Source organism: Acomys russatus, chromosome 13 (assembly GCF_903995435.1).
Source record: "Acomys russatus chromosome 13, mAcoRus1.1, whole genome shotgun sequence".
In the NCBI taxonomy this organism is placed as follows: domain Eukaryota; kingdom Metazoa; phylum Chordata; class Mammalia; order Rodentia; family Muridae; genus Acomys; species Acomys russatus.
Genome location: NC_067149.1, coordinates 48,974,777 through 48,998,714, shown reverse-complemented (window position 1 = coordinate 48,998,714; position 23,938 = coordinate 48,974,777). Strand labels below are relative to the sequence as shown.

The window sequence follows — 23,938 nt, the reverse complement described above, 5'->3', positions numbered from 1 at the left end:
ATAGAACCATACACACGTGTATATATGTTATGAAGGATGTAACTAGAAAAAGTCATCCCTAGGGAGGAAATCCAGACCCAGAAAGACAAGCATGATGTGTACTCATGGTGTATATTAGCTGTACGGCAAAGGATGCTTGTACTACAGTCTTCAGAGCCAGAAAGGCTAAGTAACAAGGAGGGCTTTAGGAGGATGCATGGATCTCCATGGTGAGAGAAAACAGAGTAGATTTTGCCAGTGGAATAATGGAGTGAGGGTCTGGAAACAGGAGATGTCAGGCAGGGGAGGGAGGAAAAGAGATAAAGAATATGGGGAGGGATAATGGGAATAGAGGGCCATATATGGCATGATATGGAAATCTTGTACAGTGGAAACTTCCTTGAATCTGTGAGGATGACCTTAGTGAGGGCTCCTAGCAATGAAGGATCTGAAGTCTGAACTGGCCATCTTCTGTAACCAGGCAAGGCTCCCATTGGTGGGAATGGGACAGTAACCTGCTGCAAAACCTTCAACCCACAACCTGTCCTCCCTACAAGATGTACTGGGGCAGTCGTGACTCAGAGCTTGTGGGAGTTGCCAACCAATGAATAGTCTATGTTGAGGCCCAAGCCATGAGAGGAAACCTGTGCTCCATACTGCCTGGATGGTAAAGAATGAGAAACTGGATGGCTCAGAGACAAAGGGTAGAACCAAAATAAGACTGACAAAAAGGGGGGTCATCGAAATTATTTCTAATGATATTCTGCTATTCTCATAGGATTAGTACCTAGCCCAGTCATCATCAGAGAGGCTTTCTCCAGCAGCCAATGGGAACAGATATAGAAACCCAGTGTCAAACAACAAGCAGACCTCAGGGAACCCCACAGAAGAGGGGGCACCAGAGGTGTCAAGGGCACCAGGAGAACATCACCTCCAGTATCAACTAAACAGGATTCATAGGGCCTCAGAGACTGAAGCAACCATAATGGAGGCTGCTAGGGCCTGTGTGTGGCCCTCTGCATACATGCTGTGTTTTTGTTGTTGTTGTTGTTGTTGTTGTTTGGCTTGGGGATTGTGAGGCACTCCTAACAGTGGGAGTGGGTGTACCACAGACTCTTTTTCTTGTTCTTGGGACCCTTTTTTCTCCTACTGGGTTGCCTTGTTCAGCTTTGACATAAGGGCCTAGTGCAATTGCATCTTGTTATACCATATTCAGTTGATATCACTGGATGGCCTTCTCTTTCCTGAAGGGATATGGATGTGGAGAATGAGGGTACTTTAGGGAGGGAGACTGGCAGAAGTGAAGGGAGGGGAGGCTGCAATCTGGATGTTTTGTATAAAGGATGAATAAATAGTAGAAAAGAGAGAAAAGATACTTGATAGAATTACACAACAGATTAGTGGGATAAGTAGAATCTTTAGACTCTCCAACAGATAGCATCTATTGTAATTTGTTATTTGTAAAGGACAAGTTAAGTAAAAGTGGATTATGATTTTCTGTAATTGTTAACTAGTTTTTTGAGAACTTTGTATAGTGTTTTATGATAGTATTCACGCCTTACCACAACTCATACCAGATCTCTCTTCTCTCTTCTCTCTTCTCTCTTCTCTCTTCTCTCTTCTCTCTCTCTCTCTCTCTCTCTCTCTCTCTCTCTCTCTCTCTCTCTCTCTCTCTCTCTCCCATTAATTTCGATTTGTGTTGACCATATATTCTTGGATATGTGGACTTCCACTGGAGTATGGTTGACTTACCAGGATATATACTCTTAAAGACAACTGACTTTCTCCCAGTAGCTGTCAGCTAACACCAGCTCCTCAGGGGTGGGCCTTCATGTGCATCTCCCCTCTCCATGCTAGGGTTTGGCCTGGCTTAACATTCCCACACTTGTGCATGCTAACACAATTGTAAGTTCATACATGGAGTTGCTATGCTGTGTTTAGAGGACTGTTTCCTTGTATTAATTCTGTCTCCTACAGGATTCACCTCAGGGTCTTATAGTTTTTCCTTCCTTTATGACACAGTAATCTCTGGGCCTTTCAGGAGGAGAGGATGTGATTTAGATGCCCATTCTACAGTCAAGCTGGTAGTGACAGGAACAATCATCCCTACTGACTAGCTTTCTTACAGCTGGAAGGTGCTATGCACACTGCCAGAGGAGGAAAATAATCATCAGTCTCACCCAACTGTGAACCCAACTATGAGAACCACTGGCCTAGCAAGATATGCCCACTCCTGTCATGGTAGCACAAATACCATAGTAGTGACCAACCAATTTAAGAAGAAATCCACACTTGACCTGTGGTTAGACATGTCATAGGTCCCAGGGCAACCCACTATTATTATGCTGCTAAAAGACATAGTATTAAGCCAATTGCCATTGGTTTATATTTATGCTTATAGATGAAAATGACTCCCATCCCCCATCAGAGAAAATTCTATTTATAATAGAGAGTGAATAACACAGATACCCACCACTTGTCTAGGCACAGAAGACAAGTGACTGTAAAATGCAATTTTATTCTTAAAAGGCTCATTTAGAGAAGGCGCCAAATGTTAAATACTAAATATAAAAATAACAGATGATGTGATAAATGCCATAATTAGGCTTTAAATGGATTTCTTAAGGATGGCCCAAATTAATATAAACTACAAAAAAAAAATGACTGAAGTACACGATCAAGATAAAAGGTTCTGTACAGTAAAAGCCTCCATGAAGTATAAAGAAAACCCTGGGACAGTTAACCAATAATAGACTGCAAAATAAGGTTCTTCACACATAAAGAAGTCACAGAATGGCCAATGGCAAAATCAGCAAGTGGCATAAATAGGAAAAAGAGCAGAACAGAAAACAAGACCAATTCATACCTTAGCAAGGGGCTGGAAATGAGATTATTAGTTACATTTCATCTTTGTGAACCCATCAATGCTGACAAGTAAAAGACTCACCAATGTATTCAGGGGGCGTAGATTTTTATCCATAGAGATAATCCGAAATTTGACTGGGAAAAAAGAGAGGGAGAATGTTCTAGTGAGGTCCAGAAACCTAGTCCTTCTCTGTGCCACTTTCAGGATGGCATTGTAATTCCTTTGCCCACCATGGAGCTTCATACCTGTCTGTCCTGGCTTGTACATCGGTTTGTCTGTCTGGACAAAGTCAACGTTTTCTGTGTTCTTCACCAGCACCATTATCTTTGTGTTTAATTGAACGATATGTCTTCGGATGCCGACAAAGAGTGGCACAGTCCCGTCATAAAGGGAAGCCCCAGGGATCTGAGAATGAGAAGAAAACAAGACCGTTCATTGTCTGACCCTATGCAGTTCTTAAATTTCCTATTTCACTTCATCCCCTTCCACATCACAGGAAGGAGATGGAGGTGGAAGGGTCCACTAGTTTCTGTTTAAGTATTATGTGGAAGGGAAAAAGTGTCAGAAAAACGTATAAAAAGAAAACACATTTTATGTGTGCCTCAATGGAAGCAACAAAACCACAGTATATTTCATAGTAAATATAATCTTGATTGAAGATTAGCTCTAACTCTGAAACTGAGGTAGAGGGAAAGACAATATATTAGTTGTGGTAGGCATTATGAGATAATTTATTAAGGGTGGTGAGAATGATGTCTTGAAGATAGGTCCTGAAGAAACCTAGCAATTACTTGGGATATCAATTACAGATAGGAGATGTGGTCCTTATTAGCTGGAGAGCTATTTGAAAGTTTGTAATTCCCCAGCAGAAAGCACTATGAGCTGGCAAAACCCTCCTTCCTCTGGCTGGTAGGATTTTTGAGGGAATTGTCTCTTCCCATTATGGATTGGGAAAATCTATGCGATTGCTATTTGTTTGTCAGGTACATGTTCTAAGTTTCTATTGTCTTGAAGTCACAGACTTCATATCCTTTTAAGAAATATGTATGTATATCATATATTCATATTCACACAAACATGCACATAAACATATAAAACAAATTGGAACAGGTATCTAGTACTCACAGTGAAGGAAACACAGTGGAACATGTTCTTGTCAACCACAACCCCATTGAAGAGGTTTATACTTCCGTGGTTAGACTGCAGAAAGGCGCTTACAGTCACCGTATCATTCACATGGAAGAAATGGAGGCAGATTTTCTCAGGGGTCTCAGTGTGGAGTTGGAAAGGGACCAGCACCATATACTTCCTGGAAAGGAAGGAGTTCAGGCCAGCTGTGAATAGATTTCATTGTGCATGAGTGCAGTTTCATCACAATAATCATTGCCATCCACATCTCTACTGCCTGAGATGGCAGGTTGATAGCATGACAGCAGAGTGGCAGAGGGTTTTTAATTTTTGTAGTAGTAACAATGCAGCGTCAGCAGTGATATCCACCAACTCAGATTTTAATGACATGTAGTGCCTTCACTAAACAGCCAGTTCTAGAAGGTTTTTATTTTCTTTTAATGATAATATATGAAGAATAATTATTCTTTTCAAAAATGCATCAGGATTGTTCTTCTTTACCATTTTTAATTCTTGAAAAATAACTCAGTACCATGTTTTTATTTTTGGGTGCTCTCTGACCTAAGACTTATAATGTGACTGTGAAATTCAGAGTTGCATAATTTACCCATGTTACACTTGAGCAAGTGCCAAAGGCTATCTGTAAGATTACTCTCTATCTTTTCCTGGCACTAGAGATTTTGTTTCTAACTAGCAAAAAATCAAACCCATCACTGTGATATCACACTATGCAAAAATATCACCAGATTGATTTTAATTTTACCACTGTACATATGTTTTTCTAATCACAAAAAAAAAACCAAAAAAAGTCACTCAACAATGTAACTCTAATAATGTAGATATTTTAGACACCAAATATCAAGTTTTATCCAAGGTCTTTGATCCTAACAAGAGTGTTATTTTAGCACACAAACATACACAGAGTTCTGATGTGCCTGAAATCCTACCTGTTCCATGGTTAAACTATAGGCTACAGATTTCCAACCCACAGTTCCAACAATTTGGATGCTTATTTTGAAAGTGGTTAGACAGTTTCAACACATAAGAATGTTTCTGATCGCTGGGATACTGGGTACTACTGGTATCTGAGAGGAATGCTGTTCTAAATCACATGGCACCTCAGTGTAGTAACACTGATTGCTTTAGAGCTGGAAAGGAAAAGATTACATAAAACCAAGTAGTACTAAAGTTGGGAAACATATATACAATAATTATTTGCTAATTGGAAAGCAAAAAAATAGCAAAGTTCACAGGATAAGGGACTGTAAAAGGAAATTAGTGAGTTTTTATTGGAGCAGGAGCTCTATGGAAGAGGGCCTATGTGGTACTTACGGATCTCCATAGGTTGAAGAAGGAGAAGGCAGGAAGGCAAGAAGAACTGAAATAAGATATGGCAGAGTCTGTCTGTTTTTCCACATGGTGTAGGAAGAAGGGACAAGAGGACAGAGCTTCTGTGTCCTCTTCCTTGACACTGTTTCCAGAGTCCCCAGTCCACAGTAGTTTATTTATGAGTGCTCTGTATAAACAGGAAGCTGCACCCAAAGTGTTCAAATAGGAAAGTGGACTTTTTTTTTGCAAGAGTTCTCTGTCAGTGTCGATGTGTTCAGTGGTGGCCTCTGTACAACTCAAATAGGTTACAACAGCCTCAGGAAAGGTGCCAGATGATGGATGGTGTTGGTAAAGGGTCAAGGCCATAGAAACCCATACCACAGACAGAATAGCTTAGTCTGCACTAGATCAGAGTTTCTCAGTCTTAATGACCAGGACATCTTTGCAGTAGATAGCTGTGCTAGGATCATGTGATGTTTACCACCTCACTGCTTCTACTCACCTAGAATGTAGTAGTACTCCCTGGGATGTGATGTCTCCATTCCTCTCTTTCCTCATTTGAGAGTAACTAGAGTAGTCTAGGCTGGAAATTTTCAGATTTCCTGTCTCTGATCATTTATGCATCTATTCTTCTTGGTCTCATGTGTAAAAAGGGGGGATTGTGGCTACTGGGAAAGAGAAAACCCTCACCTCTTATAAGTCAGTATGCCTAAAGCTTCTGGGTTAGGACAGGAGTCCACAAATCTCATGTAGACACACACTCTTGAAGTCTTATCACTATTACAAATGTAACCTGTGCAACTAAAAGTGGCTGCTTCAAATGCTGAGGTGAGTAATATTTGGGCTACAACTCAGTTCCTTTGGAAGGACATTAAGGTATGAGTTGGGAAGCACATCAGCATTTTCTACTCTAGATCATAGGGATGTTTATTTTTTGTAAAGATTCTATGACATTGGCTTGATAAGAAGATGTAGGATAAAATAAATCAATTATAATCTTGAGGAATTAAGTAAAAAAAGAATATGCTAGAATGGCATGTAGAGTAAGCATGTCAACAATAAAAAAAAAAGACACAAAACTTCTGTATTTCATTGACTGACCTCTGAACCCTAGTTAATCATTATTAGGATGCCTCATGGACTCCTGAACTGGCCCCTTTTCTCCAAATTCCATGAAAAAAATAATTACACTTTTTCATCTCAACTACCCACTTTTCTGTTTTTAAATTATATTTTGATCATGACAATTAATGGCCTTAAATTCCGGTAGGCTGATGGTAGAAGTGATAGAGATAGAAACGTGAGCGAGTTCTAACAACACAGGATAATATCAAATGGCAGGGAATGCCATCTGAGATGGTGCATAAAACAGGCTCTGAACTTAGAGAGAGCTTCTTGTTAGGAAACAGACATGCTTCACTGGACTACTTGAAATTTTCCAGTAGAAAGAAAAAGCAGGGTACAGAACTGAGACTTGAGAAAGCATATGGAAAGACTAGAGACCAGAGAAACACTGGCATTTCTGAAATGGGAGAACATCCTTGGAATAATGATGCTAAGGTAAGTCCAAGCTTAAATATAAGAGGGATCAAGAGAAAAAACCTTGGAGTAGAACCTTAAATAATTTAAATAATGAAACAATATAAAAAACCATGCTGATTATGACAATATCTTACTGAGAGAATGTCCAAAGTCCTAGAAACCCTAATCTATGGCTGGTGCACTTATCTAGGTATGCTGTGATGGTGTTCCAAACTTAAAGACTAGGAGTTAGACCCACTCTCTGTTAGGCAGACAGATAGGGAGAAGGATCCCAGCTAGGTAAAAAAGAAAAGGTGGTGAGCCTCTAAGATGACTGTCATCTTTCTTAATATGCTGGGTAGGAATCACCCCCATAGTCTTATATGTTTGAGTGCTTGGTCACCAGGGAGTGGAACTGTTTGAAAGGATTAGAAGGATTAGGAAGTGTGACCTTGTTGGATGAAGTAAAACCCATGCCAGGCTCTCTCTCTCTCTCTCTCTCTCTCTCTCTCTCTCTCTCTCTCTCTCTCTCTCTCTCTCTCTCTCTCTCTCTCTCTCCCTGCTCCCTGCTCAGGATGTATCTCTTAGCTCCTTTCCTTTTCAATACCATGTCTACATGCATATGGTCACATTCCATGCCATGATAACAATGGACTAAGCCTCTAAAACTGTAAGCAAGCCACCAATTAAATGCTTTCTTTTATAAGAGTTGCCTTGGTCATGGTATCTCTTTACAGCAACAGAACCATGACTAAGATGGAAAGTGGTACCAGGGACTGAGGTGTTGTTGGAAGAGGCTGGACCATGTTGCTAGTTGGCAGAATGTGAACTTTGGTACTTTGGACTAAGAAAGTAGTTGAACATTTTAAGCAGGGATCACTGAGCCATCCCACGAACATGGACAGAGATGCTGAAGGCAATGTAAATTATAACAGCCAAGCTCAAGAAGTTTCAGAGACCATGTTAGGGTCTGGGTGATCTGCTGAAGAAGGACCCCAAGGCAGTGTGCAAACACAAAGAGTGTTTTTTATACAAGCATGCTGAGATCACCACACCCCTTAGACGGTGACCCCGAAATGAGCACACAGGCTCAATTTATAGACAGAAGGATTTGTGACAGACTTTAATTGATTGGTCAGAACAGAGTCAGAGTATATGAGGGGATTCAGGATTGGCTGCCTTTTTGGTTACTGGGGACTTTCTGAGTCATGGGCTTTCTGGATCTTTCTCAGGAATTGGTCTTTAATTTGATTGGATAGAGCCAGCTGTGTTCTTTACCAAAGGCCATGAAGTAGTAAGAACATAGTGTTTGGTCATTTTGACCTGAAGGCTGATTAGCCACCCATGAGTTGTCCATGATTTCTAGTTTTTCCAGGAGTCGTTAGAAACTTGTCCTAGTTAGTCAGAGTGACAACCTGAAGTCTGTCATGGAGTTGGTCTAGTCAAGCAAATTGGGGTCTTTGTGGGCTCTGGGGTCCCTGGGGGAGGGTCTCTTCAACCATTGTTTCAATATTCTGGAAAATAATACAGCTGTTTTACACCCTTGTCCTAAAATCTACCAGAGGGTAAATTGAAAAGTTTTGGGTCAATGTCTTTGGAAGAGGAGAGTTCAAGACAGCAAGTACTGACCTTTTCCTATGGTTACTAATGGCCACTCTTATGCAGCTCTAGCATGAAAAGGAACAAACTGGACAAAGAGAAATATTCAAAATGTACATTTTGAGGAGAAAAGGCGTACCAGGAAATGTAACGGAAGTAAGTCCAGTAATCAAAGAGATGAAAAATTTAAAGAAAAGCCCTATGTTCAATGGCATAGGGGAGCAGTGAACTCAGAGCATGACGTCACCAAAGTAAGCTTCCAACTTGTGAAAAGAAATTAAAGAAAACCCTAAGTAGTGCTAGAAACCACTAACAACAGAAAGCTGATGCAAATATGATTGAAAGAGGATGCCATAGTCCAGCTCCATCAAGGAGCAGAATTTGATAGCATTAGTCACATGGGTCTGTCTGTAGAGTCAAGGATACAAGAAAAGGGGTTGTGGAGTTTACCTTCATAGTTAAGGAGAGTTATTAAAGCCACGTGTGTGTGTGTCAGGAGTGAACCGTTATGGAGGCCTAGAGAGGCCATTGTATGAAGCTCTGAAGGTGAAGCCTGAATTTCTTTCAAGACATCTGCTATGGAGTTCAAATGCACTGGGAGAAGACCACAGACCTGATTCAAGTTATCATTAAATAAATTTATTAATTACTGCTAATAGACTGACAGCATTAAACCTAAAACAAAGATGTGCTGTGTAGAACTGGCTAGAGGAAAGGTTTTGTTTTATTTTTGTTTTAAGGCACCACAATTATCTCATTTGTGTGAAATGTGAACCAAGTGAGAAACTGTTTCTATTCCTCTCAGCTGTGAGGCACTGTCTCTCTTCCCCTGTATACACTGACAAAAGATGTATCTCACTCCCTGGCACACAATGATGAGTGGGTTTTAAAAAGCCAAAGCAATTGGTTAATTATCTCACATTTAGGGAGTGGGGCAGAGTCAGAGTTTCTGTGAGCTCATCTTTTAGGAAATGAGAATGGGTTCCCAGCACAAAATGGAGTTTTCCTTAGCCATCACAAACTAAGAGGTTGGAGATTCTAGAACAGTGTGATACCTGCCAAGGAGCACTGCTGAGCTGGTGTGGAACCAGCCCAAGAGGGAGAAGTGAGTAAATTCAGTAAAGCTGAAAAGAGTTAGAGACCTGAAGAGCCCTTTGACATCAGACATGGAGATGCAGAGTTTGGAGATACAGAGTTGGCTTTGCTTGTTTTGGTCCTGTGTTGGTCCAGTATTTCCTCACCATTCTCCCTTTTCTACCATTTGGAATGGTAGTGTATATTCTGTGCCATTGTGTGTTGGAAGTATATGATCTTTTTTTATTTTGATTTCGCAGGATAACAGTTAAGAGATTGTCATGAGTCTCAGAAGAGACTTTCCAGTCATTTCCATGCAGAGATGAATGTCTGGTCTGCTCATCTTCTGTGTGTGGTAATCTTTTATTAGTGCAATTAGGGGAACCTAAAGGATTCAGCTACAAGAACATGGGCAAACAGGGAACACACAGTAAATAACAAACAACATAAAGGAAATGAGGCATGCTCAAGGCATTGTTCATATGTCTCTCATAATAGTATTTATTCTTTATAATTCAATTAATCTGAACCTAACCTAATTTGAATGTTTTCCCATTCATAATTCTACTTTAAAATAAGATGATTGTCCATCCTATCTCTAATCTAAATGGAGTCTAAAACCAAAACAAAGCAAAACAATAACAACAAAAACACATAAGAATCCGGCCTAATCTTCTGAAAAGTTCCATTGTTAAAATCTCTTAGGAAGGCTGGAGAGATAGCTAAGAGGCTAAGAGCACTGGCTGCTCTTCTAGAGGTCCTGAGTTCTATCCCCAGCAACCACATGGTGGCTCATGACCATCTATAAGAGATCTGGTGCCCTCTTCTGGCAAGCAAGCACACATACAGACAGAACACTACACATAATAAATAAATCTTATTTTAAAATCTCTTAGAAAATTTCCATTTTGTTCTAGAACAATGTTGGGTTTCCCAAAAGATTAAATAAAAAATGTTGTAAGGAAGTAGAATATTTTTGTAACTAGTCTTCCAAAGTTTCCACCAGACAGCTCTGTCCTAACCTTCCTACCACAGCTCAGTTCTCCATTTGTTGCCATCTTAAACAACTATGATAAAATAAGGCCCTTGATAAATAAGTCTTAACTCATAGCCCCAGCCTCACAGTGGCATAAATAAGCACTGCTGTCATCTTCTGCTGGGACAACCTTTTATGGAGCACACATCTGCCACCATCAGCTCAGACAGGGAACACTTCATTTTGATTGATTGGTTGTCCCTGATCTTTTAGGCTCTGTGCTATGGGATCACAGAGGCAACAGTGCAGAGCAGAGCAAAGCAAAGCTAAGTAAAGGTCTTCCCTCAGGGTCATGAAAGAAACCACCAATAAGCCAGTGAGTATGAGCCAGGTCCCACTAGGCCTGTGAGGACACCAGCCAGTTTAAAATTTTTCCATCCTTTATGAAAAGGTCCCATCAGGAACTGAGGCCTTTACACCTTGGCCTTTGTGCTAAAGGCTGGGCCCTCAACCTGTGGTGCTACTGGGAGGTAGGAGAACTATTAAAATAGGCTGACCAATGGGAGAAAGAGAGGTCACTGAGGGAAACATGGGACTCTGCCCTTTTATTTCTCTTGAATGCTGGAGTGGCTTCCTCCTATGACACACTGCCTTGTCACAGGCTGCAGAATAATAGGCTAACTATTAGGGTTTGAATCTCAAATGTCCCCCACATGCTTATGTGTGCAAAGATCAGCCCATCTGTTGTCCATTCCCAGGTCAAGGGTCTATAGCTCATTGTGGTGGGGAAAACAGTGGCTAGGGAGTATGGATTCCTCATACTCCATGGCTCAAGAAGCAGACAGAACTTCGGGGGGCTAGATTTCTCAAGCTTCACTCCCACTGCCTGTGAGGACCCATATTCCAAAGATTTTTGCAGCCTCTCAGAACAACATCAGCTTGGGATGACCAATTGCTCAAACACCTGAGCCAGTCAGGGACATTTTGCCTTCAAACCATGAAGAACTCCAGTCAGCCAGGATAGCTATTTTCCTGGCACTAAAGATCTCTCTCTGTTCCTCTGTAAGACGTGTTTCTACCTGGATGAGTTATCTCTCCCTTCCCCACTCCTGCCCCTGTGTTAGAAATTGAATCCACAGATTTGAAAGTGGTCAATCATTTTACCATGAACCTTAAAATATCTGTCTTTTGATTTTCTGAGACAGGGTCCTGTTATGATGCCCAGGCTCACCCAGAACTTATTGAGTAGCCCAGGTTGCTCTTGAATTTGGAACTCTCCTGACTCATCCTCCAGAAATGCTCTGAATGCAGGCCCGAGTCACCATTTCTTGCTTGCACTGTAGTCTTGTTTCACTAAGACACCCATCATGGTCTTCTTTATGGAGGTAAGGTTGCCACTGTGTTGCCCTTCATGCTCTGAGGTCTGTATTATTAAAGCAGTTGTAAAGTGTTCACATTATTACAGTGTTATTCTGTTTGAATGTCATTTGTGTTCATTGCAAATGTGGGGCATAGTGCAAGGTACGGAATGAACATGGAGTAAATTTGGATCAAATGAAGAAAGAATCAATCTCTTGAACTATGTATTTATTTACCAAGTTTGCTCAGTATTTGTATTGGAGAGACAAAGAAAAATTATTATCTTGAAGGTTCCTGGGTTTGGGGATTTCAGCAATGCCTTCTCCACAGATACAAGTTTCAAGCATTTTCTTTCTCTGTGTATGCGGAGAGAAGAAAACAACACACAGGATGAATAGGATGTAACTGGGTGGGGACAGCAGGGTTTTCTGTGGAAAGCTAACTGGTGTGAAGAATATTGGCATCCATCAGATGTTTTATTGTAATCTACAATATATTTTGGCAAGGAAGGCAGCAGGGTCTTTGAGGGTAAGTAAGTTGATGAAAAGTTGTATAGCTCTGTGTTTTCACACAGTGAAAGGGGTCTGAGCTTACATAACAAACGTTCTGGGTAGTTTTAAAGTGAAGAAGGTCAGAGACAGGCTTTTGGCAAGGAGTGTTTAGGTCTCACCTGTGCTGCAGGGGGCGCTGTATTCAGCAAAAGCCACTTCATCTGGAAAACAAGAGAGAAAAACTTGAGAATGAGAGTTTTGATGGGAGAAGATTTTGTGGTGAGTTAGGACTGACCACTTTTCTCAATCAGGACCTGGATGACGGCTGAAAAGACATCTCTCTGGAGAGATCAGACAAACCAAGTGAAAAGATTTTTCCTCTCTTGAAACTATCAGTTGACACCTTTTTCCTGGGCCAGTGAGATGTCTCAGTGGGAAAAGGTGCTTGCGCCATGCCTGATGACCACAGCGAGCGAGGATGCACATGGTGGAAGGAGAGAACTCATTTCCCCAAATTGCCCTCTGACCTCCACAGGTGCCCTGGCATGCCTGCCTCCCATGGAATAAACAAACAAATGTGTAATAACACCAGAATCATTTACCCTGCGGGGAAAATCAGAGTCTGCTCATCCTACAGTGTTTGAGTAGAGGACTAGCATCTATCCTTGTAGAGTGGCAGCCTATCTGATCCGTGTGTGTGTGTGTGTGTGTGTGTGTGTGTGTGTGTGTGTGTGTGTGTGCATGTGTGTGTGTGTGTGTGTGTGTGTGTGTGTGTGTACAGAGAGAGAGAGAGAGAGAGAGAGAGAGAGAGAGAGAGAGAGACTGTCAAAAATTTCACGTGCTTTAGGGCCCTTCATCATCACTTGCTCACTTGTCTCATAGTAGTCATAGACTTTCACAATGGCAGGCTGCAGGTTCCTTACTGGGATGTTTTGTTGAACGATGAAGGAGAAGGCCAGTGTCTGATTGGTCACCTGGAAAAGGGAACAATAATCCAAACTCAGAGAGGTGGCCACTAGTTGTCTTCAGCGTGACTCAGTCCATGGTATTTGAAAGACAGTTATGCATTGGATGATAGCGTGTAACCTCAGAGTCACTGTGTCCATAAGTGCCCACATATGTGGATGGTGATATGGCTTTAGAGTAGGGACCTGAGGAACTGAAGCAGAGGCTCCTGGGAGTCTATACTGGAGGAGGCCAGAAGAGGGCATCTGACCCCCTGGATCTAGGGTTACAGGCTCTGTGAGTTGGCATAGGTTCTGAGAACTGAACTCTGGTCTTCTGCAAGAGCAGTGAGTGCTCTTAAATGCTGAGCCAAAGAAAAATGACATCCAGTGTGAACAGAAGAAGGCGCCTCTCCAAAGGCTTCCTTTAGAATCGCTTTGCTCCTGCTGTGTGCTTCCCACATAGACTCACCAAGAAAGACTGGCCGCCTAGGCATGTCTAGGAAGGCAGGAAGGAATCGTACCTGATCCACGTATAACAAGACATTGTTGTTGCTCACTTCTGTTCTGCTCACGTGCTCTGATCTCTCAAGCTGAAAATGAGAAAACATCTGTGTTACTGAAAAAGCAAAGGCCTCAGGGGTGAAAGAGGCAAAAGAACTGTGGGGTTGAAGGTGACTAGGAGATGTCACCAAATCCATTTGAATGAATTGGAGAAAAAAACCTTTTCCAATAAGAATGAAAATATGCATAGAAAACTGTGAATGCCACTCTACTGAAGGCCAGACTGAGTGTGATGTGACTTAGTAAGAGATATTTTTAGATTTTGTTTGAAGGTCAAAATCGCCCTGCATTCGATGGTACTTACCTCATATTCTCTGTGCATGCATCTCTCCCTGTACTCTGCTATTCATCCTACTTTGTTGCTAATTTCCACAGTCCTTAAAACATCCAAAACCACATCTCCAGGATTTGACATTTAATAATTCCCCTTAATCATTATTGACCACTTCATTGTGACACTTTAAAAACTGGTGAGCTCGGACTCCGTTCTTACCTTTCCTTTGCTGGCTGCGATCACAACCAATACCTATATTAGTGCCAGCATCGCTTTGACACAGGTTGTCATTATTATGATGATGTCTGTAAGCTCCTAGCTTGAGGACACAGAAAATCCAAACAGGTCTACTTACCTTCTTCACTGTTGGTTTCAATGGAATGAAACCAGACACCATCTTCACATCAGCAATCACCATGTTGGAGGCTGGGCGGCTCCCTGTGTAACTACAGACCAAAGAAGTGCATGGCAAGAGAAATGTTAATAGTTTGAGTTTGCCTCCTTTGAGGTCCAGCAGTAATTCCTCATAGAGCCTGTGGGACTTTTCCATATCATAAAATACATGGCCCTTCCCATCAGTATAAATAGTCCTGAAAAGGGCCTGTGCAACAGTGTCACCTGGACAGTGCATTAAAAACAGGTGGATCCGCAGGGCTTGCTGCCCAGCCAGCGCCATCTGCTTAACGAGCTCCAGGCCAGTAAGAGACCTAATCTCAAAACCAAGTATTTATGGAGCCTGAGGACTGATGGTAACACTGTCCTCTGTCATACACACACAGGCACACATGCACCCTCAACCCCCATGCACACACAACACACTGAGGTAAACAAGAGGATAGGTCACACTGTGATGCCTTCTCTCCATCCAACATCCTTTCATTTTTTAGAGTTAGATACTGTTTCTGGCTATATTTTATAAGAAGCTTTTTGATGACTGTAAGAACTGAATATCTTTTTAAAAAAGAAATCTTTCTAGAAAAAAACCAGAATTTTTAGCCAAGCAGTGGTGGCAATAACTTTAATCCCAGCACTCAGGAGGCAGAGGCAAGCAAATCTCTGAATTCAAGGCCAGCATGGTCTACAAACTGTGTCCAGGTCAGCCAGGGCTGTTACACAGAGAAACCCTGTCTGGGGAAAAAAAGGAATTTTTAAAAGACCAGAAAGGATTTCTTTGTTAGTGAAGAAGTTAGGCCATGTTAAGGTCTCATGGAAAAGAATAAGGTATTATTTTATTATGATAGAGCCAAAGAAAGGAACCCTGACAGCACACTAATCAGAAGTTAGAATTCTACAGTTCATCATTGTTCACTCTGCTGAAGTCAAGCATCTTTTTTTTTTTCAAAAGAGAAAACAGAATCTCTTCAGACACCTATGATTCCACTCTGTGAAGTGTTCTAGGAAGAAGGCACTGTAGTCAACCAGAGCCAGACAGACACTCATACCTGATCTCTAGCAGGATCTGGAAGCTGTTTTGGCCTTGGGAGTTATCACAAGTTAGAGGTACTGTCTGTACATGCAGAGCAAACGCAGACTGCTGCTTCTCCAGGTGCACATTGTACCTCAGCGTCGTCTGGTGAGTAGTGAACAGAAATACTTTACCTCCATTGCACTGTGCCCTTGGATCCATTTCCCCCAGTCTGAGCATCATGTGTGCAAGTAGGCAAAGCAAGACCTTCCTCCTGGGGAAGGATTCTGGCAGCTGCATACCTACCCCTTCCCCAGGGTCTCACCTGAGCATACACACATCCTTCTCCTGTCATGTGAATTTTATATTCCCCGGGAATGTCTGGTAATGGGACCTGCTGCAGTAACAGGCGATTACTGTCCTCCACTTGGAACTTGTGGGAAAATGTCCCTGATGATTGGATGGTCACCGAAGACGTTTTCTGACTTCTGGAAAAAGTAAGTGCTCCATACTTGGACAAAGCATGGAGAGCCACCACGGTGTCCTGAGAGGGTAAAGAAAACATCCAGGAGAGCATAAGATCCAAAGGGCTTGGGCTTCTTCCCAAAGTTCATTTTAGCTGTGACAAAAGCGTCATGAAGTTAAGTCTCTAATTATTTGATCTTTAGACTTCACTTCAGCCTTTAGTTTAGGGAACATTTGAGAATCAAAACATTCTCCTTGTTCTCCTCTCTACACAGAGTGCCCTAGCATCTGCAAATCCCCCCAGACAGCAGAAAATATATTTTAGACGTTATTTCCCCAAGATTTATGACGTTTTTCTTTTGTCTGCTGTTCCCAAGGTGCTGCCCTTCATCTTCTCAGAACATCCTGTGCCTGCTCTCATCACCAAACCTTCTCCTGCACTTGGTGAGGAGTCAAGAGACAACAAAACCATGACTAAGTATGGAGTATGCCTCAGTTTTATCAAACAGAAAATCCGTCATCTAGAGCTGCCCTTCATTGCCTTGCTCTTGGGTGGCATGCTCTGTGAGGATGTCCGCCACGCTCCGGAGAGCATCTCCCAGAGGATCCTTCCTTATCCCAAGATAGCTCCAGACGCTACCCTGACTACAGAGACCAAACAGAGAGCAGAAATAAATGCACAGTGAGGGCTTAGTATCACAATGCAGACTGTCCATCGAAAGGAAAGAATGAAAGAGTCGAAGTACAAATGGTAGGTTCCTAGTGTCGTGGAAGGTTTCTTCTTTGTACATTTTATTTCTCTTTAGAGAAACCTACCATTTCACTATATTTCTCTGAAGATTAACTGTGTCATATATGCCTAGAATACCCAGATCATAAATTATTAATATTATACTTGATGTATTTTTTGGGCTGGGGAGGAGCAGATATCACCTCATGAGAATTACGCTGACTATATAATAAAGCAATTTTTAAAAAAGATTTATTTTTACATATATACTACTCTGCCTGCATGTATACTTGAGCACTAAAACAGGGTATCAGATCACATTATAGATGGTTGTGAGCCACTATGTGGTTGCTGGGAATAGAACTAAGGACCTCTGGAAGAGCAGCCAGTGTTCCTAACCACTAAAACATCTCTCCAAGCCTAAAGCAAATGGCTTATAGTCTTGATTGTTTCCAGCATCAAGAGGTAAAGTGGGGCAGCAGGAGCCCCTGGCAGCACGGAGAGAACCTGAAGGTGATCTACCCATATACACCACTAGGAGAGTCTGTCAGGAGAAGGGAAATAGCTGCATCTAAGGACAGCAGGACAATAAAGATGCCAGTTTGGTCCAAGGAGCATCTTCAGGTACTCCACATGCTATTCGAGAGTGAGGGAATTAAACCTAGGATTCTGCACACTCCAGGATTTTTGCCACTGTTTTAAGTCAAGGATTGAGTCTGGGTTAGATGTTCTCAGCAACATATCCATTTCACTAATCGTGGCATGAAGAGAACTCCTGTGGCTGGGTACAGAAACCAGGATAATTTAATATAGAATGTATTATCCCTCACTTTCTAGAGACTCAAAATACTCAGGAGCAACATTTCCTTATTTCTTTCCCCCCTTCCCCTTTTTCATTGTTCCTGCATCTCTATTTCAAATCCCCTAACTGCACGGGAACTCTAAGGAAAATCACTCACCTGTGTGGTGGAGAAGCCACCATAGGAATTTTGCTGCTTTGTGAGCCACTTCACAAGGCGCATTGCCAAAGCCATGTCCTCGGGGCTCGGGGCTGGCTGGGGAGCTACGAGAGCCAGGAGAATATAGGCATTCATCTCCACTACAGGAGAGGGAAGCCGGAGCTCATACAGAGACTCCTCCGAACTCGTGGGTTCCTTAGGATTTTCCCAATGGATGGAGTTGCCTTAGGTTAAAAATAGAGAAATAATTAAAAGTGTGAGTAGTCAAAAAAAAAGTGTGAGTAGTCAACTCACAGACATGTTTACACTTAGGAAGAAGGAAATACAAATGGTTGTAAATTTTTTCAACCACGGTATCCCAGATTTATCGATTCTCAACAAAAGTCTGCAATTGGTGTGATGGGTTCTGCCTGAGAAAGACTGTGGACAGAAATTCCTAAGATATTGACTAAAGTCCTCAATGCCAAAACATGGCTTGTTCAGTGCTCAGGCCAATGACTTAGTAAAGTTTCCCATTGGTTTCAAAGTTGCAACTGGAATAGCAAAGCCTTGAAGCACAGTTTCTTTTTTGTGTTCTTCATACTTTTTGCTGCTCCCGATATGTATATATGCATCAGAGAGAAAGGGTTAAGTTTTAACTGTATTTACCTTGGTAGGAACTGTGTACATTCTACTGTGATTTTACATTTGTTGATTTTGGTCAAACTACTAGTAAATACTGAAGAGAAGGCTTTTGTAGAGAAGAAAGACTAATTGTGTTTTTGTTTTGTTTTTGAGACAGAGTTTCTCTGTGTAGCCTTGGGTGTCTTGGGCTTGTTTTTCTAGACCAGGCTGGCCTCATACTCACAGTGATCCAGCAGCCTTTGCCTCTCAAGTGCTGGGATTATAGATATGAGCCACTGCATCAGGCTAAATGACTAACTTCTTTCTTTCTTTCTGGTTTTTTGAGACAGGGTTTCTCTGTGTAGCCTTGGCTTTCCTGGATTTGCCTTATAGACCTGGCTGGCCTCGAACTCACAGAGGTCTGCCTGCCTCTGCCTCCTGGGTCATTCCAAGGAGAAACAGCAGTGTGCCACAGAGAAGAAACTGAAATGTAATGTTCTTTCCACACTCCCCATTGTCAATCTCTAGAACCAGATGGAGAGAAACATGATGATGACACATTGTTACCTTCTTCTATAGCGTCATTGTCCAGTGACTTCAGGATTTCTTTTCTCTTATCCTGGTTCCCTGCTAGAGTAAAAGCATAGGCCAGCAGTGCCTTGGTGTACACAGAGTTGTAGTTTTTCCTTTGCTCTATTGTCTTCCAGGATGACTCTAGGCAGGTCAGGGCTTTGAAGACAACAGGATGCTGTTGGCAGAAAAATGAAATCTGAACTATCTGAAAAAGGGTACTAGGAGGTAATGGAGCAAACATGGAGGTTATGGGAATTTGCACTTTTCAAATCAATTATTTTGCTTCCCCCTCCCCTCTTTTCCTCCCTCCCTTCCATCCTTAATTATTACCTATCTTCTACTTGTTATTGATTATCTATCTATACTCTATCTTTTGGGGGCCATTCTTTTTTAATATATATGTAAACTATGTTCCATTTAAAATGCAGACTCATACGGACATTATTAAAGGCTGTGTTTTCAAGTTGATTTGTGGACCATATCCAGTATTTTATTGAATAACTGGCTGCTTTTTAATGGAATCTGACAAATGTAAAGGATTGTTTTTTGTTTGCTCGTTTGGTTGTTTTTTTTTTTTAAACAAAACAAAACTGCCACTTGGCTTTAGGGAGGGTAGAAAGCCATAGGCTTTGCACTAGTTTGGGAAGCTGGAGAAGCAATGTGGCACTCACTGCGTCTGGGAGGGAACTCTCCAAGAGAGCGATGGTTATATAGGCAGTGAGGGTCACTCCTTCTTCTACTCCTCCCTGCAAATAAAAAGGAGGGAATTAGGCAAACTATACTGCAAGCAACCCATCAAAAATATTTTCCCCGATCACGGCCTGTCCCTTGTATTCAACGGAAGTTCTCATGCATATCCTCCCTAATAAAACACCACATTGCTAACCTGGAGGCTCATTCCTCCCCATGGTAAGTAGTGTGAAATGACTTTGAAGGGTTTTAGTTCACCACACTTATAAGTAGTTCAGAAAAGATCACCTTTATGACCTTGTTGAACAGCCATCCAGACCACCTGAAGCAGCCGTGGTCCTGCTGCTGCTGGGAGAGCCACTTGAAGGCATCAGTGATGTGCTTCTCATCAATAAAGATGAACTCTCGAGCTTGGGCAAAAGACTTGAGCACAAAGGCTGTGAGCCTGACATGGGAGGGAGAGTGGGGAAGAGGGAGCTTCTGTTGTGGGGGCAGAACCAGCGTACATAGGTTTCTAGGGGTCCACACCTGTAAGCAATCAGTCTTAGGGTCTCTGAGTACGTGCAGCTGGATAAGGTCTCTGGTTACTCCAAAGCCAGCCTCCAGTCCTTGGTTCTCTTGGATGTGGACACACTACAGTGCACTTTTAGGTGTTCCTGCTTTTCTTCCTCATTTCTTCTATCTTGCTTACTCAGTACACCTGCACCCTCACCTTAAGGGGTTCCCCTCCCCACTTCTGATGAATTTCTTTTGTAGTTAAGAAAAAAATCTCCTCTCCTAAATATCTAGCCGTATATATTCTGCCTCAAAAATTATGTCCCTCTTCTTGGTTTACATCCTGCTTCCACCAGCCTCTATTTCCTTTGTCACCTGTTGGTTGTTTATATGTTTGTTTTATCTCAATAATGATTCTTATGTAATGCAAGGTCATGTGAAGCATGGCAATAGCCTTTCAAGTCTCAGTATGGGCATCTTTGGATAATCAGTAATGTGGATCCAGGCATTTAATGATGAGAAATCTTGGAGAGAAATGAAAAAATCAGCTTGTTGAGTTCAGTAAAACACGTGGTACAGAGTCAAAGCGGATGAGGCTTTAGACAGTCTTAGTTCTGCGATTCATAATCTGTGCTGCCTCCAATATGTGCCTCTGAGGCCCTGGCATTGCTTATACTTCCACTAAATAAGTTGCATGTATAGTTGCCATGAGGAACTAGCACATAGTGGACACTTCTTACCAAGTGTTTCCTTCACGTTGGTCTTTATCCCCGTAGATGCTGTAAGAGCCATCCTTGTGTTTGTAGTTCAGCTCTGTCTGATAACCTGGAATGGAAGGCTTTGCATGTGTTTTAAAACTACTCGTGCATCAGAGAAGGGAAGGATAAAAGTTTGAAGCCAGAGAGACTCTCATGGACTTTGGCTTTTAGGACTGACAGAGAACCCTGCTCAGATTTCCCCCTCCAATGCTAAGCCTCACTTCCGAAGAAAACATTTACAAGAACAAAACAGGGGTTCCGAGCCTTACTGACCAGCAATGAGGTAGTCAATGGCCTTGGATTTGATCTTCTGGGTCAGCTGCTGGGTTTCATTCAGGTATTTCAGTACGTAGATATTAGGAGCAAAGAGGATCATGTTCTGCTCCCCAGAGCCATAGGGCATGTGGAGAAGGTTTTGTATGTTTTTTATGGCTGAACCTAAGATATCACCTGGAAGTGAGAGGTGTGACATCAGAACAGCCATTATCTTCAGGAATAAAAATTACACCTGCAATAGAATCGCTTCTCAATGAGGTGAAGGAATTTTTAGGGTGAGGTGTGCTGGGATAGAGACAAAAGAGCAATGTTGAAGAATTCAAGTGTAATAGTGCAGAAGCTATATATGGAATCACGGTGGGGGAGGAGAACTGGTAGTGACTATTGTCCCAAATCCTCCAGAGATGGATTGACTCACCCAACACAGAGAAATGGGCTCTGGCTGAATCGGTCACCACTGTCGGTGGGATCACCAGGGACAAGTTTTCTGATAGCACAGCATCTTAATAAGCAAAACAAATGGGTAGAGGATCATGTCTGTTCTCTGCATTTCTAGAGTCCCCTAAGGCCAGTTGCTTTAGAACTGTGCCTTAAACTTTGATTTTTTTCCTCCTTAGAAAATTTGTCTTGATATAAACATCACAAATCCATATTTCCTGGTACTTCTGGCTTGCCAAGCTCCACTGCCTCCCCTTCTATCAGCTGTTGTATTACAGCAAATCATCTGTCCAAAATGAATGTCTGAGTCTCTGTGATCTGTGATCCTCTGCTTCTGTTGATGCCATATTTAGTTATTCTAATAAACACATGAAGATGTGTTTATTGATTAATTTTTGTTAAGGTAAATCATGTGTGTGTGTTTGATATTACTTAGTATTTTCTGGGACTAGGGACCACCAATTGAGAACATGATATTGGCCTGTAGGCAAGTCTTGGTGCATTTTCTGCTTTAATAATTGATGTGGCAGAGCCTGTCCAATGATGGGTGGTACCTCATCTGAGTTGGTGGTCCTGTGATATACAATAAAGCAACCTGAGCAATTGAGGGAGAGCAAGGCAATAAGCGACATTCCTTCACAGCTTCTGCTTCAGTTCCTGCCTTCAGATTCCTTTCGTGTGTTCCCTTCATGAGGGACTGTGACTGTGTAACTGAAATAAACCTTCCTCTCCATGTTGCGTTTGGTCATGATGTTTCATCACAGCGATGGATAAGACCATGTGTGAATCAACATCTAGTATGAGAGATGAATTCCAAGCCAGCTTTTGTTATTCCTGGGTTGCCTTGGGAGGTTTCACTGATCCCTCCTGTGTTGCTGTCATGAATGGCTTTCCTATGGCGGCATGGGGGGGGGGGGTGTATGGATTACCGTAACAACTAAATATCAGGAAAGCAGAAATTGGCCAATGGGAAGAATAGGGCATTTGTTATCCTAACCATGGCTTTAAAAAAAAATAATCCCCAGCGAACCTCTTCACGCTCTCTCTTTCGTGGAAAACATTTAAAGAATGGATAAAGAAATTGTGCTACATTTACACTATGGCATACTACTCAGCTATTTAAAAAAAAGCATTCTCAATATTTGTGGACAAATTGATTCAACTGGAAATGAGCATAATGAGTGAGTTAACTCAGAAGCAGAAATTCTCAAATGATATACACTCACTTATATCTGGACACTAGCCCAAGGGACATGTCCCATGAAAGTCTTCACTTATCAGGAAAGTGGGACAGAAGGGAGGACATCCTATTGGGACTTTAGGTGAGAGAAGCATGGAAGAATGGGGAAACAGAAGGATCCAGAGAGTCCTAGAAACCTACCAGAAGAACATTATGATGCACAGTTCTGGGTCCAGGGGTTCTGCTCAAACTATGGCAGCAGCCAAGGACAATATATGCAGTAAACATTGACCCCCAACCCAAATCTAGCCAATGGACAGGACATTCTCCACAGCTGAGTGGAGAACAGGGACTGACCTTCACATGAACTCTGGTGCCCATATTTGACCACGTCCCCTGGATGGGGAGACCTGGTGGCACTCAGAGGAAGGATAGCAGGCTACTAAGAAGAGACTTGATACCCTATGAGCATATACATGGGGAGGAAGTCCCCCTCAGTCACAGTCATAGGGGAAGGGAGTAGGAGGAAAGTGGGGTATGGAGGAAGGAATGGGAGGATACAAGGGGTGGGATAACTATTGAGATGTAATATGAATGAATTAATAAAAAGGAAAAAAATAAAAAACAGTTAAAGAATTTTGCTTTATATGATGGTTTTCTTCTACCCATTGTATTAGTAACTGTTACATTAGTTTACACCTTTCACAAAGAAATCTGCTTCATTTTATCTCTTCTGTTAACCTTCATGTACTATGGACTTTATATTAAATTAAAACTATTATTCCAATTTAAAAATTCTTATGACAAATATGTTTTGAGCAAGCACTACACCAACTCACTAATACAGGTGCCAGCAATGCAGTCATCACTTTGAGTGCACAGGCTCTGTCTTTATGCTTGTCCCTCAGAAGGGGCAGTGAGCTTCCCCCTGTGTGATATGATGCTGTGTTTCCATTGCAATAATCAGCTTCCAGCAAGGGGCAGAGATAAAAGAGCAAGTCATAAAAACAACCATTAAACGGAAATGTTATGCTGAGTACACATCACAATGTCGCTTGGCTTAAGGGTGGGATTTACTCATTCATAGAAGTCTTTGTATTCAATTATTTGTGATATGAGTGTATATATACATATAGTCATTTTGAAGATATTGTCTATATCCTCCCCCATTTTCTTTTTTCTGTTTCTTTCTTTCCTTCCTTCCTTTCTTTTTTAGAAAATTTCAATTGTGACCTCTTTTTTGCTATTCCCTACCCATAACT

General features: G+C 41.8%; 2 protein-coding genes across 2 annotated transcripts in view; both read right to left on the bottom strand.

Annotated features, from left to right (window-relative positions):
* LOC127197402 (murinoglobulin-1-like) overlaps positions 1 to 23,938 on the bottom strand; it is a 342,405-nt gene that overhangs the window by 274,695 nt on the left and 43,772 nt on the right. The window contains exons 2-3 of the mRNA XM_051155299.1: positions 3,091 to 3,250; positions 2,927 to 2,979 (exon numbers count right to left, since the gene is read on the bottom strand). Coding sequence (XP_051011256.1) covers positions 2,927 to 2,979; positions 3,091 to 3,250 — 213 coding nt within the window. The remainder of the gene's footprint in view (positions 1 to 2,926; positions 2,980 to 3,090; positions 3,251 to 23,938) is intronic.
* Positions 12,114 to 23,938, bottom strand: part of LOC127196915 (murinoglobulin-1-like) — a 55,320-nt gene continuing 43,495 nt past the window's right edge. The window contains exons 21-34 of the mRNA XM_051154641.1: positions 21,477 to 21,560; positions 21,056 to 21,232; positions 20,765 to 20,849; positions 19,818 to 19,974; positions 19,511 to 19,585; positions 18,834 to 19,014; positions 17,664 to 17,887; positions 15,835 to 16,053; positions 15,547 to 15,674; positions 14,460 to 14,550; positions 13,791 to 13,859; positions 13,194 to 13,296; positions 12,502 to 12,543; positions 12,114 to 12,187 (exon numbers count right to left, since the gene is read on the bottom strand). Coding sequence (XP_051010598.1) covers positions 12,171 to 12,187; positions 12,502 to 12,543; positions 13,194 to 13,296; positions 13,791 to 13,859; positions 14,460 to 14,550; positions 15,547 to 15,674; positions 15,835 to 16,053; positions 17,664 to 17,887; positions 18,834 to 19,014; positions 19,511 to 19,585; positions 19,818 to 19,974; positions 20,765 to 20,849; positions 21,056 to 21,232; positions 21,477 to 21,560 — 1,652 coding nt within the window. The 3' untranslated portion in view covers positions 12,114 to 12,170. The remainder of the gene's footprint in view (positions 12,188 to 12,501; positions 12,544 to 13,193; positions 13,297 to 13,790; positions 13,860 to 14,459; positions 14,551 to 15,546; positions 15,675 to 15,834; positions 16,054 to 17,663; positions 17,888 to 18,833; positions 19,015 to 19,510; positions 19,586 to 19,817; positions 19,975 to 20,764; positions 20,850 to 21,055; positions 21,233 to 21,476; positions 21,561 to 23,938) is intronic.